The 22,589-nt window shown below is 43.8% G+C and overlaps 2 protein-coding genes across 3 annotated transcripts in view; one reads left to right on the plus strand and one right to left on the minus strand.

Annotated features, from left to right (window-relative positions):
- Positions 1 to 899, minus strand: part of LRRC2 (leucine rich repeat containing 2) — a 35,705-nt gene extending 34,806 nt beyond the window's left edge. The window contains exon 1 of one of the 2 annotated variants that reach the window (XM_082414249.1): positions 746 to 899. The gene's annotated coding sequence lies outside the window, so the exon portion shown is untranslated. The remainder of the gene's footprint in view (positions 1 to 745) is intronic. The other variant, XM_082414250.1, reaches the window with a different exon arrangement.
- An 11,970-nt stretch (positions 900 to 12,869) lies between these two features.
- Positions 12,870 to 21,691, plus strand: CRIPTO (cripto, EGF-CFC family member; the record flags this gene model as incomplete). Its single annotated transcript, XM_082415019.1, has 6 exons — positions 12,870 to 12,904; positions 13,724 to 13,749; positions 13,832 to 13,966; positions 14,427 to 14,541; positions 14,626 to 14,735; positions 15,939 to 21,691. 6 exons carry the CDS (start codon positions 12,870 to 12,872, stop codon positions 16,049 to 16,051), a joined length of 534 nt encoding a protein of 177 aa, XP_082271145.1. The 3' UTR covers positions 16,052 to 21,691.
- Between the last annotated feature and the right edge of the window lie 898 nt (positions 21,692 to 22,589).

Below are 22,589 nucleotides of genomic sequence, written 5' to 3' on the forward strand. Positions count from 1 at the left end.
TAAATAAATAAATAAATAAATAAATAAATAAATTTATTAATATATATATAAATATATAAATATATATAATATATAATAATATATTAATATTATTATATTAATAATATATTATTATTAATATATAAAATATATATTTATATAAAAATAAATATATATATTATAAATATATATATAATATATATTTATATATATTTATATATAGATATAAAAGAAGAGCCACCAGCACAGTCAAACTGCTTATAAAACTAGACAATCCTCTTCCGGGTTTCCAATCACTTTCCCACCCTCACCCCCACGCCTCTCCTGGAGGACAGACTTCCCCGGCCAGATGTCAATCATCCCTTTCAGGGCACTGAGGAAGCACAAACAAGTTGATTTATCACCCCTGGACAGCACTGTGGACCAGAAAGTTTTGAGCTCAGCCTTGGGAACAAGGGTGATGCTGGGAGTAACCCACTAACAGGAGCCGGAGTGTGGAGACCCGGCCACAGCAGCAGCCCGGCTACCTAGACCTGCCCGCTCACAGGCTCTCCTTCCCCATTCAATTCCAGGCCCTGCATAATCCTCAATCCGTGTTCGTTTGGGAGGTTCACCCCTGTCAAGCCTCAGCACAGCAGGGACAGACATAAACAAGGAAGCGCTGTCCCCCGCCCCCTCCACAGGTGCCCCATGCCCCTACCCTCGCCTTCCCCACAATCCCCCAGTTTCAGGAGCAGCCGCGCACTCACCCCCCACGCCCACCTACCCGTGAATGGGCTGCAGCCCTGAGCCCCTGCCGCTGCCTGCCGAGTGGAATCCGAACCTGTTTACTCCGCAGCAGTGACACACCGGGGCCGGAAGCGCTCCAACTGCCCCAGCTTCCCGGCCTGTGCGCTAATGCGCTATGTTTGTAAGATGATAATATGATCTGTAGGACATGTGCTGATAAACTATCTATCTATTCTATGTGACTCAGCCCAGCATGAGTCAAAACACACTTGGGCGGGGAGGGCTTGTCACAGCGTAAACGATGTGCCGGCCAATCTGAGCCATATAACCCGGGATTATCTGCACCTCCCTGCAGATGGCGGGGGCCTTTCAACATTGGACATCCTGAAGTGTGCTAAAAAAAAAACAGGTCAGAGAAGGCAAAGGGTGCCATATTCTTAGCCCGCTAAGCTGGAAACCAAACTGAAAGCAGGATGAGAAAGCCATATGACCAAGGAAATGTAATTTTTTTTTTTCAGAATTTGAAGCAGATGTCCAAGGTCTTGATTTCATCCTTACATTTTTTTCTTAATTTAATTTAAGAAATTAATTTCCTAAAACATATGTGAGTTTAGGTTCTCTTTAGAGATTTTACTATTTTGGCAAATATGTTTTCCTGATATCCAACAGTGGGACAATATGACAGTTAATAAGCAGCAATCGTGCCTACACAACCCCTTGGTGCCCCTTCACGGCAACAGTTCCTCATACACCTTCACCCTAAAACAGAAAAACACCTTTTGTCTAATATATACATAATAACTCTAATTACAAAATAGTTTGATTTCTGAAGGACTATTTTCTATAATGGAACATTTTCTGTTTGTTGACATTTTAATTAAATTACCATTTTTAATTGTATACTAAGTTAGTGGGGCTCAAATAAATCTTTGTGACTATATTGAATTATACCTCTAAAATGTTAGATGTGCTTTTTATTACTTAGGATAGAATTTTCATATTATGTTCCTCTTTTGATAAATAACGTAAGTTACCTATTTAGTAATTAATGTTTAGTTTACATTTTGTTTTCTTTTTTCTTCTGGTATCCTGAACTAAACAATATAAATTGAAAAAGCAGTTTCAGTTCAGATTCTACTTGAATACTATTTCAATTTATAAGAGAAACATTCAAAAGCTTAATCATATTTAAGTGGAAAAAATTTTTTCCAACAAATGCATTCAGAATACAATGGGATTGGGCTTCCCTGGTGGTGCAGTGGTTAAGAATCCACCTGCCAATACAGGGCACACAGGTTCGAGCCCTGGTTCGGGAAGATCCCACATGCCATGGAGCAACTAGGCCCGTGCGCCACAACTACTGAGCCTGCACTCTAGAGCCCGCAAGCCACAACTACTGAGCCCGTAAGCCACAACTACTGAAGCCCACGTGCCTAGAGCCCATGCTCTGCAACAAGAGAAGCCAACGCAACGAGAAGCCCGCGCACCACAACGAAGAGTAGCCCCCACTCGCCGCAAATAGAGAAAGCCTGCGCGCAGCAACAAAGACCCAACACAGCCAAAAATAAATAAATAAAAATAAATTAAAAAAAAAAATACAACGGGATGCCTTTATGATGCTGATTGGAGGAACAGGCCATTGTATAGTGCAGACTCCTCAGACTATAATGATGTGCACTCAACAGGATTGAGAAATTTAGCAAATGAAAATAATTTTCAGTTACATTTGAATTTCAGATAAATAACAAATAATTTTTTAATATGTGTCTCAAATACATGAGTCATACCAAAAAATTATTTGTTGTTTCTCTGAAATTTAAATATAAGTGAGTGTCCTGTATTTTACATGGCAACCCCCCACCCAAACCACCCAGGACCTTACTAAAATGCTGAGTCTGATTCAAGAGGCCAGAGAAGGGCTGAGAGTCTGTATCTCTAACAAGTTCCAGGTGATGTGGAAGTTGCTGGTCCAGAGACCATATTGTGAGTGGCAAGGATCTAGAATTAGCATAGTCTGGTGCAGTGATACCCAGGACTGGCTTCTCACTGGCATGGCCTGGATGGACCCCTCTGCCCATCAGAAGTTCTGACTCAGTAAGTCTGGGACAGGGGTCCAGGGGTCGATATTTTCAGCATGCTCCACAGGAGTTGTTGTTTCTGATTCACAGGCAGGGATGTGAACCAGGAAATATTTTAAAATACAAAAGGTACTATGTTCATGCAAGGAATTGTTATTATTGCATTAAACTCACCCTGTGCAGATTGTTGTATCGCTGGGCTAAGTGTGTCCAGAAAGACCTTCCAGTTTCTGAGCTCCCAAGGGGCAGCAGATAGGATTGTGCCCTGCAGTCTTCACATCCCAGTGTCCCCTTACAGCTGGAAGCAGCCCAACTCCTAACAGCCTTATTATTACCAACCCTGGCCACTTTCTCAGAGCGCAACACTTTTTTGTGCAATTCAGCTCCAGCTGGGCTTGTAAACTCATGAAACTCAGTCCAAAGACCACAGCTCCAGCTTCTCCATGGGGAGGTGTATATGTTTGCCTCACATCCAAAGGGGTTCCACACACAAGCTCACCCAGATACCCACAGGGGACTGAATGCTTTCTCACAGCCGCTCTGAGTCTAGGATTCCTGTTGGAACATTGAGTCACACGCACCACGAAGCTTTCTTCCAAGTAAATACCTGGTCTCATCAGACCGTTGCCCCTGATTCATGACATAATTATAGAAGAATGAAAAACCCAAACTTTTATAAACTGCTTCATCCTACTTCAGTGACCATTATTAAATGTCTCCCACTGAAGTGGGAGCAAGTGGTAAGGGCTCCTGACTCACCACTTCACATTTGCTGGCTAAAAATCCTGAGCACAGCACCCTGGGTTCAGGAAGGCTGCGCTGGTTATTGAATTCGGGTGATCTATTGATTATTAAGCCAATTTTTCAAAATTATTTTGTCCAACTTTCTAATTGTTTTCTGCAGGTCTGAATTACCTATTCTATCATTACTGAAAGTGGAAACTACAATCATAAAAATAATTTAAAGAAATCTCTCATACATACTTATTTTCCTTCAGTAGGGATTCATTTATTAATTTACCAAATATTTATTAAGTGCCTACTATGTTCCTAGAAGTATGTTGGGTATTAAATATTTGATAGTGAATTAAACAAGGAAGGATCTTGCCCTTTTGAAAGTCACAATTTGTTGGAAGAGGGTCCTCTAAACAAACATTTAAATATCCAACTGTAAACTGTGGATAATGCTATGAATCAAAAACACTGGGTGTTATGAAAAAGAGAATAATGGAATAGTCAGTGATGATCTGATCTCTTGTGTTGGTCAGAGTTCTCGGCTTGTAAAATTTCTGGGAGACACAGAAAGAAGATGGCCATATGCAAGCCAAGGAGAGAGGCCTAAGAAGAAATCAAATCTGGTGGTACCTTGATCTTGGACTTCTAGTCTCCAGAACTGTGAGAAAATAAATTTCTGTTGTTTAAGCCATTCAGTCTGTGGTATTTGTTATGTCAACCCTAGCTGACTAATAATAAGTAAATTTCCTAAGTGTATTGGATACAAGATCAATATAAAAATCAGCACCACAAAAATGGAAGTAAAAGATACCATTTACTTTAACATTAAAAGAATAAATATTTAGGAATAACCCAACAAAACTGTACAACACCTCTATACATAAAACTATAAAAAGTTATTAAAAGAAATTAAACAGCACCTAAACAAATCTTCATGGATTGGAAGACTCAGTATGATACAGATAGTAATTCTAAAGGAATGCACTCTAATCACAAAATCCTGGCAGAATTTTTTGGAAATTTAGAAAATGGTTTAAAAATTATATGGAAATTTAAAGGTCAAGAATAGCTGATATAACCTTAAATATGAAGAACAATGGGAGAGGACTGATTACCATGCCAAATAGCAAGGACTTTTATAAAGTATAAAGCTACAGTACTGAAGACAGAATGGTATTAATATAAGAAGAGACAGACAGAATAAGGCATTAAAAAAGAAAAAAACCACCTCAGCCACACAAACACATGAACAATTGATTCCTGATGAAATAGCATGATAGATCAGTATTATAGGAATGATCTTTTCAATAAGTGGTGCTGAATCTTTGTATAGATTCAATGCAATGGGATACTATACAACAATGAATATGAACAAACTTCTACAAACAACATGGATGACTTTCACCAACACAATGTTGAGCAAAAAGAAGCAGACATACACGTACACTGATGATTATAAAAAGGTCAAAACCGTGGAAAACCAACCTATGGGATTAGAAATTAGAAATGTAAAAGCTTTGGGTAAGAGGGACTGGGCAGTGGTTGTGAAGAAGCAGGAGGTGAACTTCTGGGGTTCTAGTAATATTCTTTTTCTTGACCTGGGTCGTGGTTCCATGGTACTGACTTTGGAAAAATTCACTAACCTGTAACCCTAACTATTTGTACACTTTTATGAAAGCACAATATACTTCACTAAAAAAGTTTTAAAGTGTTTGTATTTGTTTTATATTGCTGTAACAAATTCTCACAAACTTAGTGGCTTAATAGAACATCATTTATTATCTCACAGTTCCCATAGGTTTCCAGAGTTTCCAGAGTGGGGTGCACTTCAAAGGGCCGAGGGTCATTTGCATACAGGAAATCTTCTCCCTGGAGCACCTTAACCCATCTCTGACACAGCTTGGGTCTTGCACTTTGGCCTCCCTCCACTTGCATTTCATCCATTTCAAAACCATTAAGAGCTGTGAAGAATGCCTGAATGCAATCAGATACAAAATCCACTTAAGAAGCACTTTAAAATGAGATCCTCCAGGTCTTGTGAAACCAAGTGGGACCCCAGCTTGCCTTCCCAAGTCTCACTCCAAGAAGTCTGTCTGCCCATCCATTTGCCTGTCAGGGGCCACTGACCTTGACCTGGTCAGCAGCCATCAGGAAGTGACTGCTCCTTCCCCATCAACAGTTTTTTGATAACACTAAAATGGCACTTGGCATAGATTACTGGGCTCATTTTATCTAGCGGGAAGGGGAAAGGGAGCAGGAGCCCAATCTTGGAGATCGCTGTCTCCCCCAATATGCTCAGCACATGTAGCTGGTCAGTGAATATTTGTCGAATTAGATTGGAAGGAAAAAAATTTTGGTGAGAATTCTAAACTACAGTCATGTCTACAAGTCTAAATCAGAATCCCCTACCCTAACACGGTTTCCAGTAAATACATCAGGACTATCTCGTCTTGTATATGGTGAAGTCTCTTGAATAAGTTGCCCAGAATTTGGCACTGCTTGGAGTACTTAGGATTGACTTTTTTTTCCCTTCACTGTTGCGGGGAGGGAGTATTCTTTGTTGTATTTCCTGGCTCAAGCTAGGAGGCGCAATTTGTTTTCCTTTGGAGCTTCTCAAAGACCTAGTCCACGCCCGCTCCACCTTCCCTTTTAGAAAGTAAGGCTGAAATGTAACGCTGAGTCAGCCACAAATGTGGCAGATGGAATAAGATTTAGCCAAAAGGAAACCAGCACAGGCAGACACTGCACTAGAGGCTGGGGAAGCGAGATTTCCAGAAGACCAGGTTGCTGGATCTCCTAGTCTGAGGGATGAGGCATAGGGGGAGGGGCTGGTGAAAGACAAGAAAACCAGCAATTTACCACAGTGTTGACAAAATGAGGGAAACTCCAGTTCAAGTTCCCTCTAAGAACCAACAGCCAGTCCCTAGAAAAAGAAATACAAGCATCCAATAAACATAACAGTGCAAATCCAAACAACAACAGGATACTATCTTCACATATAGAATTGGCAAAAATTAAGATGCTTCCTGCAGCCAGCTGGTAAGGACCTGGAGGATATGTGGGGAAGGGAGGAGAAGGGAGGGACAGGAGACCGGTGCTGCCTTCTAGGAAAATAATTTGGAAATGTCCACCCTTTAACCAAGCAATTCCAGTGCCAAAAGTTTATCGGCTAGATATATTCCCAAGCAATCACCAGGATATACATATAAGGGAGTTCACTGCAGAACACAGAAACACACCAAGTGATTCCTGATAAGATAGTTTATGATATGTCTACATAGAAATTCATATGATATAGTCCCCACCCCCTGCACACACACACACAAATGGAGCCCCCTCTTAAGCCCTTCCCCGTCCCTCTTACCCAATTTCTGTAACAGTACAGCCCTCAAATGGCTCGTTTGAGCAGTCTTCCCTGCTGAGGTTGAAGATTTTTGAGAGCAAGAATCTATTCTTCTAAAACCCACACAGAGGTCTGTAGCAAATACAGAATAGGTTTCCAGCCGCACAACACAGAATAGGGTTTGTTAACTGGTGAAAACAGAAAGCCATTTACTTGATGAACGGGCGGGGGCTCCACTTCTGACAGAGTGTTACTTGAGTTTTATCAGAAGCTGTTGGGCGCTGAGCTTGGTGGGATAAGAGGCCCCGCATTCCTCAGCTGGAGAAATTCCCCAGCCTGGCTTGCCGCTCTCCCCCATCCTCTGGCCTGAGGGGACAATGACAGGAGCAAGACACAACGTGTCCCTAGGAACCCTATGATAAAAGTAGGCTTTGACCTTAAAACCTCCTCATTGTGTTACAGAAATGGCTGCTCTGTTTATTAACTATTCAGTTGGGGTTTAATTCTAAATGGTCTCGACCACTGAAATGTTCGAATTGGCTTTCTAAAACTATCCTACCTCCAAATGTGTTTTCTTCCTTGAATTTGAGACACACACTGGAAGTTTCTCTTTTGATTAAGATGTTTTTTGGTTTCGACTATTCTTGGTTGGTTGGATGGTTTTAAGGCAAATTCTTACTTGTGTATTTTAAACACACACAACTCTGTCTCTCTTGCCCCAGTGTTTAACACAGGACAGCTCAGAGTTGTCGAAGCCAAGTTCGTGTGCCCAATGCATGTTTCGGTCTGTTTGGCCCCTTTGTGCGTTGGCACACAAACTTGGGTTTGACAACAAGAGGGTAATACCGAACCGTCCTGAGACCAAGACCATTTGTTTGTCAGTGCCCTCCATAAGGGAGGAGGTGAGCTGCCGGTGACTGGAGAACCCGCATTCCAGGGTCTCCCATCCCCAGGCCCTCCGTGGGTCTCTAACACAGTACTCACTGGCCAGATGCTGGGTGGCATCTGTCAGTCAGCAGTGACTGAGCAGAGGTGTCCAGTGGCCGTCCTAGAGTCACCAATCAACACCCCACCCAAAGACAGCCGCACAACTACCATCATTGATTATCGTCCTTTATCCCCCCACTACGCAGTGGGGTCACCTCTCACCACTGTGTCCCCAGAGCCCAGCCCTTGACCGGTAACATAGTAGACTCATCAAATACTTGTCGAAGGAACAGTCTGCGGGCCGCCAGCCGGATAGCAAATGTCTGGCCACTCAGGCACCTCTGCCCTCCCCTCTCCCTCATCTTCTTCCTAACTCAAAAGTTTGCCCAGATTCTGTCTAGTGCATACACTTGCCTTTCTTTGCCCTCTGTGCCCGTGGGGAATGCAGATCTTTTCAGTGAGTTCCAGTCTTTGGGTACGCAGAGATTCTGTGTGGGCTGCAGGCTGAACACATCAGCCATGCAGACTCAGGGCCTTGGTTCCCTCCTGAAAGTGGGGAGGTGATTTCCAGGGATCCTAATTCAAGTTCTAAAAGTTCCACAAGAGCCCCTTTAAATAAGGAAGTGTCAATGCAGGGGTGGTGTCCTGCTGCCAGTTCAGCCACAGACCTGCCCAGCCTCTGTGGAAAAAGACATTTAAGTCCACAGACGGGATTCTTTGTTTCATCCATAAAATGAGACTAATATTGCCAATGCTGTTACCTACTTAGCACACCGGATTGTTGAGGACTGTGAAGCACAAAGTGCACTAAGAATGTACTGTACTTTCTTTAAGCCTCCGTGCAACTCCTGGGGTTGGGTGATTAGCTTTCTCCTCTGCACTGGCCTTCCCCATATCCAGCTTCTAGAGCTTCAGGCCAAGTTCCCCATTCTCTCTGAATCTCAGCGTGACACTTGAAGCTTTTTAACAAGTTGAAGGGCCACACAGGGAGTTGAAGCACAGCAGGAATTAGTGAGCTGCTGTGGAGTAAAAATGCCACCAGCTATAAGTAAATGGGCTGCATCGCATCCCACCATTGCTTTGATGGGGACCTACCTCCCATTAAAAATAATTTAAAGTTTAATTCTCCCAAGATGCAGGTGTAGAAGCAAATAACGGCTCTTCTTTAGCACCTGTGGACCTGTTGCCTTCACAGAGGTAGACACTGATGCTGAAATGGCTTCAGATGCTGCTGCCAATTCGTTTTGCCACGGTGTAAATCCAATGGACAGAGATGGGTGACAAGAGAACTGAAACAGGAGGGAAGGGGGCAGGGCACAACCCTTCAAGAATAACACAGTGGTCGAGAAAAACTGGAGACGACAAAAACTGGTTAGATAAAGATGCAGATGTAGAGAATGGACTTGAGGTCACGGGGAGGGGGAAGGGTAAGCTGGGACGAAGTGAGAGAGTGGCATGGACTCTCTCTATATACACTACCAAATGTAAAATAGATAGCTAGTGGGAAGCAGCTGCAGAACACAGGGAGACTAGCTTGGTGCTTTGTGACCACCTAGAGGGGTGGGATAGGGAGGGTGGGAGGGAGACGCAAGAGGGAGGGGATATGGGGATATAAGTATACGTATAGCTGATTCACTTTGTTTTACAGCAGAAACTAACACAACATTGTAAAGCAATTATACTCCAATAAAGATGTTAAAAAAAAAAAAAAAAACTGGTTAGAGCCGACCAGGCCCAAGATGGCAGAAGATCTGACTCCGGTAGACCTTGAGCTCATTATGCACTCATTGTAAACATTAGCATATGCTAAATGTCACACCCACAGGCGCCATGACAGTTCCAAGGCTGACCATAAAAGGCCAAAATGTGGGCAGTGGCCCAACTCCTGGAAATCCCTGCCTCTTCCCCACTCATTAGCCTGTGAAATTACCCAGTCCATAAAAACTAACCAACCCATATTTCGGGACCCTCTCGCCTTTTGAAATGGACCGCATTCTGCCTATGGAATGTGTATCTCTGCTTTCACTTTACTGTGGTTCGCTCTTGAATTCCTTCCTGCTCAAAGCCAAGCACCCTCACTTGGTGGCCCATCCCGAGACCTGGGACATGACCATCCTTTCTAACTCCGTTTTCCTGCAACCTCTTTACATTAATAAGTCTACTTCTTACCTATCACTTTGCCTCTCGCTGAATTCCTTCTGCGCTAAGACATAAAGAACCTGAGCTTCATTAAGTCCTGAGACAAGTTGTGCCATTTCAGCACCAGATAAAAGCTTCACACTTGTGTGCCTGGCAATATTAGGTAAACACTGGGCTTTTACTTTAGAAATTAGGAGTGAATGATATTGAGAAACTACTTATGACTTTGGACATATTTAATAACGAACTAAAGGATCTGGAGCACTCAGATGTTAGGTGAGAGTGCTACCAAACCCAGGCTCCGTGGCTCGTTGCTCAAGAGTCCAGTACTGAAAGACAAGTGTAGGGTAAAAGGAAAGATAGCCTTATTGAGGAAGCCAGAAACCCTGGGGAGATGGTAGACTCATGTCACAAAGACCTAAACCCCCAGGTTTTGCTCGGGAAAAGAGGGAAAGGGGTTACGTGCAGGGGAGGGGTCAGTCTTCTATTTTCAGAGATGATTGTCTCCATCACGCGGTTCCAAGTAGCCGTCAGGTCTCGCTTGTGGTTGGAACATTATCTGACCCATAAATCTTTGGTCACTTAGTCCTGGAGAATAAGGAACAAGGGTGAAGCCTATAGAAAAACTAATCCTCAATCTCGATACACATCAACAGCTTTCTCCATCAGCAGCAAGCTAAGCTAAGCTAATGGCAGAAGTCAGGCATAGTAATAATTAAGAAATATATTGGGGGGAATTCCCTGGCAGTCCAGTGGTTAGGACTACATGCTTCCACTGTTGGGGTCATGGGTTTGATCCCTGGTTGGGGAACTAAGATCCCACCAGCCTTGTGGTGTGGCAAAAAAAAGAGAAAGAAATAGATTTGGAACAATGCTGAGTTGCTGACAGTCCCTAGTTACAGTCTCATCTCCTCAGTTACAATCCCCACTGCCAGATTTTCCTTCCATGTCTAGGGAAAAGGGGTGAAGACGTCTTCTGTAACTTCAAGCTGAGCATGGGCGACGAAGGATTCTTAGAGTGGAAGGATCTGAGATGGTGTAAGAAATATTCTTTGGTTCCCTTACGTGCCTGTTGAGATTCCAAAAGAGGCATCTCATTACTAATGTTTTAAGTAACTGTTTTGCAAAGAGTTGGCGTGCCAATTATGATCCCTTGACTAGAAGATAAAATCCCAACTTAAGGATTCCTTCAAGCATTGACCTAATCCCAGAGGGAATCCAAGAAAATAGGTTCATAAACCAATCCCATCCACCTTGAAATAGGGGAGTATGGTGGGCTAAGATCTGTTGGAGCCAGGTAGCCTGTTGTGTCAGCATCATCTTGATTGTTTTAACCACAGTTAATCTTCAACTCCAGGGTCAGTTTTTTCCCATTCTCTTGAGGCCAGTTCTTGGAATTGTGCTAGCCATAGATTCAGTGCTGCTCAAGACGGAGCAGCTTACGTCATGGCTACAGTCTGGTCATCATCATGCAGTTAGCTTTTACCCTCTGGTGGCAGTTATAGTATCTGCAACACAGCTCAGGAATGTGCATCAGACACTGTGTCCTTCAGGGAGGAACTGAAGATTCTGTGACTCTGTTGTCCTAATCATTAACTGCTTGAGCCTGCTCCTTTGTGACTCAACAGGAGACAAGGGACATGGAGGGGCTTTTTGTACCTGATAAGGTCCCTCAGGGTCCTGCTTGGTTTCAAGAGGCCATGGGCTAAGTGACATGCCTCTCCCGCAGCAGCGTCTGGGGCTTCAGGGAACCACCAAATAAATGCTTATAGGGTAACAGGGGACACAGCTGAATCTGGGGTTAAGCCCCGTGTTGTTGGGGGCAGGGCGGAGAAGGGATGGAAGAGGCCACACTGTGGCCGCTGGGAGACTGTTAAAATGCAGTGAAACCCAGTGGCAAGGCTGAAATGGCCTCCCAGGCCGGACTGCCATGTTTCCAGAACTTTTTCCTAGAGCAGGCCTGGCACCCCGATGCGCAGGCCACCAAGAAGGCACAGGCCCTGGACGCACATTCGCACCTCCCTGCCCGCCTCCCCTCGCCCCACACCCCACCCCTGGCGCCGGCTCCGCTTCCTTCCAGTTTCGCTTGCAAATTCAGGTGCTCCTGGAATTTACACCCACTCACTCCTGAGAGGGAAGGAACCCCCTCCTGACCCTGAACTTCTATTTGGACTACCTGCTTCCTCGCCTTTCCCTCCCACCTGCTGAGACACACCCTTCTCGACCACCTGAGTCCACCTGGGGCGGAGCACGGGCTCAACACACCTTTCTTGGAAAACCAAAGATGAAAGCAAATTTCGGGAAATAAAACTTTTCAATAAAATATCAAACGCCTTGGGAGAACCATACATGGTGTTCAGGTTTTCCTGATTACAGCAATACTTTCCACCACTCCTCCAACTTGGAATCACCACCCCGATAAGAGTAATTGGTTTGCTTTTTTTTTTTTTTTTCTTTCTTTCTAAGAGTAAATCTGATCTTTTTAACTCAAAACTAATGATAGAGACATTAGGGCTAATTAACAACTGTTTTACAAGAATGGCCTTTTCCATTCTTCGTTTGGCCGCTTCACCGCCTCTCACCTCCACCCCCGAGTGTTTAAGCATTGTAATGCGAATGGGCCTCCGCCTCCCCGCCCACCAGAGGGCTGTCCCCGCCACCCAGGGGCATGTGGCTGAGGAAGGAGAATCTCCCTGAAGGTTTTAGTCAAAGCGTTTATTAGGACCGACCTGTCTGAGGAGGAACACCCCAGTTTCTTCCGACATCCTGGCTCCTGCTTCTGAGACCTTCTGGGGAGACCATATTTCTCATCTGGGATATTTTTCTCTTTAAATGCCCATTTTCACTTCAAGAAATTAACGTTTTCCTTTGGGTGTTTTGGCAATGACTGCGAATTAAAAACAGGCTAATATCTTTTTCTTTCTAAATTGTTAGGAGCCATGGACCAAAGAAAGATGGAACGCTTTTCTTTCAGGTATGAACAAATCTTGAGTGTGAGCTTTTGATTACTAGTTTCCCAGCTTAGGAAACATGTCCTACACCTCTTTGTTGTTTGATTTCATCTCGTTCAAACCTTAAAGAGCTGCCAACAGTGCTGCTGTTTTTCCAAAAGACCTGGAACTTAAGGTTGCATCCACCTTTGCTATTGGCTTTTAACATCTTCAAACAGGTTATTGGCTCTGCCTCTGAAACGACTAGTGTTTTCCTACTCTTTTGTTAGAAAAGGTCAATATTACAACGAAATTAAGAAACTGCTTCTGAGAAGGTTAAAGGTATAGGCAGGTTTTCAACATTTGGGAACCGTTAAGAATAATGGGAAATTTTTTTAAACCTTGAATATCTTTTAAATGACTGGTTTAAATGAAATAGTTTGTAAAATGTGATTCATAAATTACATAGAATGTCATCCAGGCATTTAAAATTCCTATATGAAAACTATGTGCAGGAGAAAAAACATACGTGAAATAGAAGATAAAAGATTTATACCTACTTAAAATTATGTGCATATGAAGACAGAGCCTAAGAAGTAATAATACATGTTGGAAAGAGTTGGAGATTAGGTGGACTTTAATCTCATCATCTTTCTTTGTGTTGTTACATGAATTAGTCAGCCATTTTAAAAGAAAGGAAAAGAAAAAAAGGAAAGTGGTGCTCTACAATTTCTCCCTAGTGGTCTGTGGTCCTGTGATGAGAAGACCCAGGTGTTAACTCAAAGGGATTTTATTTGCTTTGTTTTGCTAATGGAGGTCTGATTTCCTCTTCCTAGTGTGATTTTGATCCTGGCCTTTTCCAGACCATTTGAACTGGGATTAGTCACTGGTAAGAGACTTTGTTTTTTTGATCTCTAGCAATTTTCACGTGGCCTGAAATACAGATGCAAGGAGTTAATTTTGTCATTCAGGATTGGGCCACTGTGAACTTGCCCGTCCGTCACAGGGAGACCTGGCCTTCAGAGACGATGGCCTTCAGTCCCGGGAGGAGCCTGCAATTCGTCATCGGCCTTCCCAGTTTGTACCATCCACGGGAATCCAGAACAGTAAGACGTACCTGCCTTAGATCTACAGTGCGGTATTGCTATCCTGGTCCTTCACATGTTTCCTGAGTATCTTTTAGACCCTCTTTCACCTAAGAGAGTGGGCACCTGATTCTGGAGCTGGGCAGATGAATAGCTGGACTGGTTTTGATTCTGGGGGCCAGACAGGCATTGTGTACTTCACCTCCGCAGAATGCAGTTTCCCTCACCTGATCCCACTTCATGCTGGGGACTCCAGGTACCACCACTGGCTTATGCGTGAAAAAAGATTTCTCTGATCAAAAGCACAGGTAGCCAAAGGAACACTAAAAAGGAGAGTCTTATTCTGTGAGGTTTACAATGTTTATAGACATCTGTCAACACTTTGGGGAGATTAAGTCCTTACCGCCATATTAACCTTGGCTTACGGGAACTCAGCTTTTCAATCCTTCCACCCTCTCAGCCACCTTTTCTTACATTTCAGGTAAGGAGCTAAACAGAACCTGCTGTCTGAATGGGGGAACCTGCATGCTGGGGTCCTTTTGTGCCTGCCCTCCCTCTTTCTATGGACGGAACTGTGAGCATGACATGCGCAAACAGTAAGCCACTGAAAGGGGCTGGGGGTGGAGAGGAGAGGGAAGGAGAGGTGGGGATTTAAACTCCGCATGTCCATTCATCCTCAGGAACTGTGGGTCTGTGCTCCATGACACCTGGCTGCCCAGGAAGTGTTCCATGTGTAAATGCTGGCACGGCCAGCTCCGCTGCTTTCCTCAGCCGTTCCTACCTGGTTGTGGTAAGCGGAGGGTTGCCTCTTTTGCCCTCTCAGGTTAGTTAGTTGCCTGTGGACACTTAATTAACAGGGTCTCTCCTCTTACCTCATGGCTTGCTGAAGACTGGCAGCCAAAGCTCTGCTTGTAAAAGCATCGAGGACTCCAGATGGGATGGTCGCCCTGGTGTCCTTGATATTTACTTCCTCAATATGTAGCCAGTCGTACTGCCTTTCAGGTGGAGAGTTATTTCAAGTCTATCTGACGTTCTACAGTATGTGAAATTCTATAGAGGCAAATAAACAAGAAAAGACTTGGCCTCTTAAACACGAAGAGACACTCTCTGGCGTTCCTTTCTTTGGGCAGGGAGACCCAGACAGGCTCTAGGGGGGCAGCTCAGTTAGTGCCCACCCCACAGCAGGGTTGGGGGCACCCAACTCCAATTATTGCCCTTAAATTCCACCAGAGGAATTGACCCCACTCTCCTTTCTTAGGAACTTCTTCAGGGATCCTAAAAGGCCCCTCTAGGGCGCCCCCTGGTGATTGGTCTCATAACTCTTTCACCTCATTGATTTTTACTGATTTGAGGAAAACAATGACAAGGGCAGGGACCTAGAAGAGAACAAGAGGAGAGGGTTTGCTCCCTACCCCAACCTGAGCCAGATTTCTAGGGCCAACTCAGTTCAGAGGCCTCTCCTACTTCTGACCCTGCAGATGTCAGAAATTGAAAATGTTCAACAAATTGAAAATGAAAACAAATGCTTCACTGAGTACAAGATGGGACCCCAATCCAGGCAGGGATTGTCTTTTCCTTTTGCATTGGGTATCAGGCCCAGGATAGGCGACTGGAAGGTGTGGGTGGAATGGCTGGATAGGTGGGGACCATATTTTCTCCCTGGAACTCGGGACGCAAAATGTGCTGTCTCCTTAGCATCAGAGCCTAACCAAGTTCTGCCACACGCCAGCAATTATAGGCGTCACCGGCTGGGATAGGTTACCAGGTGTGAGAGCATGTATCCAGGGAAGATCAAGTTAACAGTCTGTCAAAATATTTTCTCGGGGGAGTCTAATCGCACATAATCGGTACTATTGATCCCATAAGCACATTGTACTCATCAAATCTTGGGCCCTAACTGCTTTTGGGTTCGTGTAGATGTGCCACGTGTGTGGGCAACAGGATGAAGTGCCAGAGGGATTTCCTTTAATGACCAAGTGTCCCTACCTTCCAGATGGCCATGTGATGGATGAGCACCTCACAGCTTCCGGGACTCCAGAATTAACACTGTCTGCATGTGCTCTTATGCTACCTGGCATCTGCCTTGCTATACAAAGTTATTATTAACCCACATTTGTGTGCAGCATTTGCCATGCAGGTTTCATGACCTTTAAAGGCTGTCTCTCCAATGTCCCAACTGAGAGATGATCATTTGTTAGTAGCCTTGAAATGGTGACTAGATTTCCCTATGGTCCCTAACATTTCCTTAAAGTACCAACTACTTTCCTCTTCCCTGCCCTCTCCAAAACACTACTTTAAAAAAAAAAAAATGCCATATCTTGTTCCCAAGTCCTGTGTTTCTTGATACATGTAACTCTACCAGGGCTTATTAATAGTTTCCTTTAAACAATTGAATTCTATCTTCAGATTATTAAAGGTTACTCCCAATGTGGAACTGAGCATAAAGCATTGAATAGAGTTGTGATCAGAATCAATTAAGATAGTATCTTAAGGGCTTTCCTGGTGGCGCAGTGGTTAAGAATCTGCCTGCCAATGCAGGCGACACGGGTTCAAGCCCTGGTCCTGGAAGATCCCACATGCCGCAGAGCAACTAAGCCTGTGCGCCACAACTACTGAGCCCAGGTGCCACAACTACTGAAGTCCGCTCGCCTAGAGCCCGGGCTCTGCAACAAGAGAAGCCACCTCAATGAGAGGCCCGCGCACCGCAACGAAGACCCAATGCAGCCAAAAATAAACAAAATAAAATAAATTAATTTTAAAAAAAGATAGTATCTTGAAAAGGAAAGGAAAGGAAGCATTTGTAAGGGGAGCAAAGGAGAAGGGAGGGGGCAGACATCAGAGGTGAGAGACAGGATGCTGGAGTAATGGAAATGTGTGTGTATCACTGGGAGACTAGGTAGAAAAGTGGGAGCAAATGAGAGATTTGAGAAAATAAAATGCATTACTTGATTGATCAGATGGGTACAGAGAAGCAGATTAAAAAGCTAAGTTGAAGGACAAGTTTCTATCATCAGTAGGAAGCTGTATAAGACAAGGACACCTGTTTTCTCAAGGATTTGGAAAGAGAATAAAGTTTCCTTGAAAAAAAATTATATCTAAATTCCCTCAATGTATTAAGAGTGCTTAATACCTTATGATTTCTCCATACTATGCAATTATTTTAACAGTGGTAAAAGAGAAAATGTTCACAATATATTTAGTTGTAAGCCAGGTGATAAAACTATACATTGTAAAGCCCATTTTAAAAATATGTATCTGATGTATCTGGTCTGCCCAGTAAAAGTGGGAAGTACATTGACCAATGTGTGAACTGTGGTTATTTCTAGGTGGTGGGATTTTTCCTCTGCACTTCTCTGTTTTCCACGGTGAGGGCGTATTTTTGTTTTCATATGGAACGAGATGACTACAACAGGCTTAAAACTGAGGAAACTGGAAGAGCCAAGAGCTCAGAGTGGTGCCCAGTTTTGTTTCTGGCTTTAGTGTGTGTGTTCTGCTGTGAGGGACAAGATTTGGTTCCGTTATTTATGTACTGCTGGATCCACAATTCATGTTTTTCCAAATTAATGCCCTGCAGATGGAAAATTCCAAATGAGTGGAATTTTTTTTTTCAATGTCCAGTGACAGAAGGTGAAAATGGGATAGGCAGAGAAGCAGTGAGGGATACCCCAGAGAGCTCAGAGCGTGAGGGTGGGCCGCCCAGTGGGGAGGGCTGTTCTGTCCACTTACTGGCAGTGGGGCCCAGTTTCCCAGTTTGAACCGGGTTAGTCCCTACACCACAGTGTTGTTAGAATGAAGTGAACAAAATAAAACACTAGCACAAAAAGTTTCTCAACAAATGTCACATTTCTTCTCTTTCTACCTTCTTATTTACCACAAAGTAGTGTAAAACATTTTTTAGCCCAGAAATGGAACAATTTTTTTTAAAACTTCAGAGTATTGAAAGAAGGCTTCTCATTTGCATGCAACTACTGTAATCCCTAACCACACTGTGGGCAAGGCTGGACCGTGTTTTGCAAAGTTGGGCATTCACACTCTACCTTATACGGGCCACATCACCTGTGCTTAATTTTTTTCTTTACATCAACTCATTTGTGTATTGCAGTAAAATATACATAACATAAAACTTATCGTTTCAACCATTTTTAAGTATAAAGTTCAGTGGCATTACGTACATTCACATTGTTGGGCAACCATCACCACCATCCATTTCCACAACTTTTTCACCTTTTCGAACTGAAACTCATTAAACACTAACTCCCCATTCCTCCTCCCCACAACCCCTGGCAACCACTAGTCTACTTTCTGTGTCCATGAATTTATTCTAGCCACTTCACATAAGTAGAGTCATATATATCCTTTTGCGACTGGTATATTTCACTTAGCATACTGTCTTCAGGTTCATCCATGTTGTAGCATGTGTCAGAACTTCATTCTTTTTAAAGGCTAAATAATATTCCATTGTATGTATATGCCACATTTTGTTATCCATCCATTAATGGCATTTGGGTTGTTTCCACCTTTTGGCTATTGTAAATAATGTGCTATGAACATTGGTGTATAAATATCTCTTCCAGTCATTGCTTTCAGTTCTTTGATCTATATACTCACAAGTGGAATTGTTGGATCAAATGGTAATTCTATGTTTTAATTTTGTGAAGAACCACCATACCATTTCTCATAACAGCTGCACCATTTTGCATTCCCACCAGCAGTGCCCAAGTCTTCCAATTTCCCCACACATCCTCACCAACACTCACTGCTTTCTGGGCTTTGCTTTTATTCTTTCAAAACAGCTATCATAGTGGGTGTAGAGTAGTATCTTACATGGTTTTGATTTGCATTTCCCTAATGACTGGTGATGTTGAACATCTATCCACTTAAGTGCTTTTTACTCATCCCAAACAATAGCATTTGTGAAGCCCTGGATAATTTACACCAGACTTAAAATTAAAAAAAATAATAATCAATAATAATAACGTTCACCTGTGTGCCATCTAAAATCATGAACCAGAGGTACATTTTGGGAAATGGTGTGCAAGGGGATGCAAAAGACTCTAGATTCTACCCTCAAAAGCCTTACAGACTTCTCAAAGCAAAGTGTCCACATGGGAACCAATAAAGACACACCTGGGTCCACACCGACTGGAAAGCATTTTGGCCTTTGACCCTGTTACTCCATGTGGGTGGACCTGCCCTGGGTCACTCAAATCACTGTTGCTGACCTAGAGGCCTGACATCAGAGAAGGGTTTATTGCACAAGGACTCAACCTTAACCTTGGAATACGACCACCTTTAAAATACCATCTTTAGAAAGACTTTTTAATGACATGAAATGTATAAAACACAATGTCAGGTGAGAAAGGCAGGGCACAGTGTGACCTTAACCAGAATTCTTAAAAGGTAGGAAACATGGAAATACTGAAGTGGTCATTTCCAAGTTGGGGGATTATGAGTAACTTTTCATCCTATTTTCTAAACTGTCTACAATTGCATATAATTGATTTTATAACTGGGAAATCAAGGTTTTGTAAAGAGGAAAGGCAAGCGTTCTTTATGATGTTTGTATTTGTGAGGTTACAAATAATCCTAGTGAGGTCCATGGAGGTGTTCATGGGAGAGTGAGGCAGTTAGCCAGGGACAACTATGAAATTACAAGGAAAGAAAATCAACTTCAAGATGAATGGCTAGATGGAGAAGAGTTGTCTCTTTTTCAGTGAAAATGATGACAGAATTATGCTATGATGATGTCAATAAATAAAAGGAAACAGTGTAGGGGAAAATGGTTGCTCTGGGATGAGTCTTAGGTTCCCAGGAAGCTGCGCTGTTGGTGTGCAGGAGGGGATTCCCGGGGGGAGTTCCCGGGAGTAACACTTGAAGGGAGAAGGGAGCTGCCTCCAGGAAGGAGAAGTTAATTGCGATGTTGCAGCACAGCAGCGATGCTACGTGTAACGGAGGCCTCGGCTGATGCCATGGGAGCTCCAGGGCTGGTTGACCCTTCAGAGCCATTCCAGGTGAAGCAAGGGGCTGGGCCTTTGGACTCCTGAGTCAACAAGTCAGTATGGAGGTTCCTCAAAAAACTAAAAATAGAGTTGCCATATGACCCAGCAATCCCACTCCTGGGCATATATCCTGAGTAAACCATACTTCAAAAAGATACACGCACCCCTATGTTCATAGCAGCACTATTTACAATAGCCAAGACATGGAAACAACCTAAATGTCCATCGACAGATGAATGGATAAAGAAGATGTGGTACATATACACAACGGAATACTACTCATAAAAAAAGAACAGGGCTTCCCTGGTGGTGCAGTGGTTGAGAGTCTGCCTGCCAATGCGGGGGACACAGGTTCAAGCCCTGGTCTGGGAAGATCCCACATGCCACGGAGCAACTGGGCCCGTGAGCCACAACTACTGAGCCTGCACGTCCGGAGCTTGTGCTCCGCAACAAGAGAGGCTGCGACAGTGAGCGGCCTGCACACCGCGATGAAAAGTGGCCCCCGCTCGCCGCAACTAGAGAAAGCCCTCGCACAGAAATGAAGACCCAACACCGCCAAAAATAAAAATAAATAAATTAATTAATTAAAAAAAAAAAAGAACAGAACAATGCCATTTGCAGCAACATGGATGGACCTAGAGATGATCATATTAAGTGAAGTAAGTCAGAAAGAGAAAGACAAACACCATATGATCTCACTTATATGGAATTTAAAATATGACACGAACTTACTTATCTACAAAACAGAAACAGGCTCACAGATGTAGAGAATAGACTTGTGGTTGCCAAGGGGGTAGGGTGGGGGAGGGATGGATTGGGAGTTGGGATTAGCAGATGCAAACTATTATATATAGAATGGATAAACAAGAAGGTCTTACTGTACAGCACAGGGAACTATATTCAATATCCTGTAATAATCCATAATGGAAAAGAAAAAAAAAATGTAACACCTACCTTGGCAGAGATAGAGCTGTGCCTGTATAATACAAGTATCTTGTATGAGGGGTGGTGGTGAACACAATCTGCGCCTCCACCCCTCCTCCCCCTCCCACTTTTCCTATCTCCCCACCCCCACTCCAACTACTGTGGGGGAAGGACCACTCTGTGAGCTGAATCCCCCCCACAGGTCTCTCATAGATCCCATAATACTCCGACACCCTGATTTGTTTTCATGTCTGTCTCCCTCACTGGTCTGTCAGCATCCTCAGCCCCTGGGTGCCAACCTCCAGGGACCCTAGAGCTGGTCTGTGGATGCTGTAGATGGAGGAGGGAGGACAGGAGAGGGAGGGAGGGAGAAGGAGGAGGGAGGGAAGGAGGGAAGAAGAGGGGGAGGAAGGCAGGAAGGGAACTGGTTCCTTATCTTCTCGTTTCTCATTAATGGCTGTGTTAAAGACAATTAACACTTCTTGAGACCATCTCCTACATCCCCACATAGAGGGAAGATGATAAAGAGAGGAAGAAGAAGGCAGCCTGCTGTTTGACAAAACTGTCATCAGCATGGTCTTGGGCTCCTTCAGAGGAGAGGGTCCTCTCCAGTTCTGGTTGCTTCCAGGAGCCTCAGCATCTCCCAGCAGACTTGGGCAACTTTACCCACTATGTCAACTCTGAGAAAGAAAGGAAGAAAGAAAGAAAGGAAGGAAGGAAGGAAGGAAGGAAGGAAGGAAGGAAGGAAGGAAGGAAGGAAAGGAAGGAAGGAAGGAAGGAAAGGAAGGAAGGAAGGAAGGAAGGAAGGAAGGAAGGAAGGAAGGTAGGAAGAAAGAAAGAAAGAAAGAGTGAGAGAGAGAGAGCGAGGGAGGGATGGAGGGACGGAGGGAGGGAGAGAGAGAGAGAGAGAGAGAGAGAAAGAAAGAAAGAAAGAAAGAAAGAGAAATGAAAGCAGAAGAGGGAGCTCACAAATCTTCTCCTAAGTGATACAGCACTTCTAAGCCACACAATTATGTCTTATGCTCAATGTGTGATGTAAACGAACCCATCACAGATTAGTCCCAGTTGCACAAGGAGCCCTCCATGCACTAGGAATCAAAAGACAAGGGAGAGGGCTTCCCTGGTGGCGCAGTGATTGAGAATCTGCCTGCCAATGCAGGGGACACGGGTTCGAGCCCTGGTCTGGGAAGATCCCACATGCCGGGGAGCAACTGGGCCCGTGAGCCACAACTACTGAGCCCGCGCGTCTGGAGCCTGTGCTCCGCAACGAGAGGCCGCGATAGTGAGAGGCCCGCGCACCGCGATGGAGTGGCCCCCGCTCGCCGCAACTAGAGAAAGCCCTCACACAGAAACGAAGACCCAACACAGCCAAAAAAAAAAAAAGACAAGGGAGAGATTATCTATTGTAATTCCAAATCACTCTGGTCTGTTTTTATTTGGAAAAAGAAAAAAAAAAAAGCCGTGATAAATCATGTAATCAACGTCAATCAGAAAAACTGACATTATTATAGGATTTACCAGACTAGCCCATCAAAATAAAATCCATGTGCTATGAAAAGAAAATCAAATCTTGTTTGGTATTGTGAAAAGTAAGATGTTCATTTTTCTATAGTACTTGGACATTTGGATGGATAAAGGGTGTTTCCCCCTCTAAAGTGTGTCCCGGTTGTACAAATGCATCAGTTATAAACAGAAATGTCGACAGTCCCACCAGATAAAAG

The sequence above is a fragment of the Balaenoptera physalus genome (genome assembly GCF_965194825.1).
Source record: "Balaenoptera physalus genome assembly, chromosome: 11".
In the NCBI taxonomy this organism is placed as follows: Eukaryota; Metazoa; Chordata; class Mammalia; order Artiodactyla; family Balaenopteridae; genus Balaenoptera; species Balaenoptera physalus.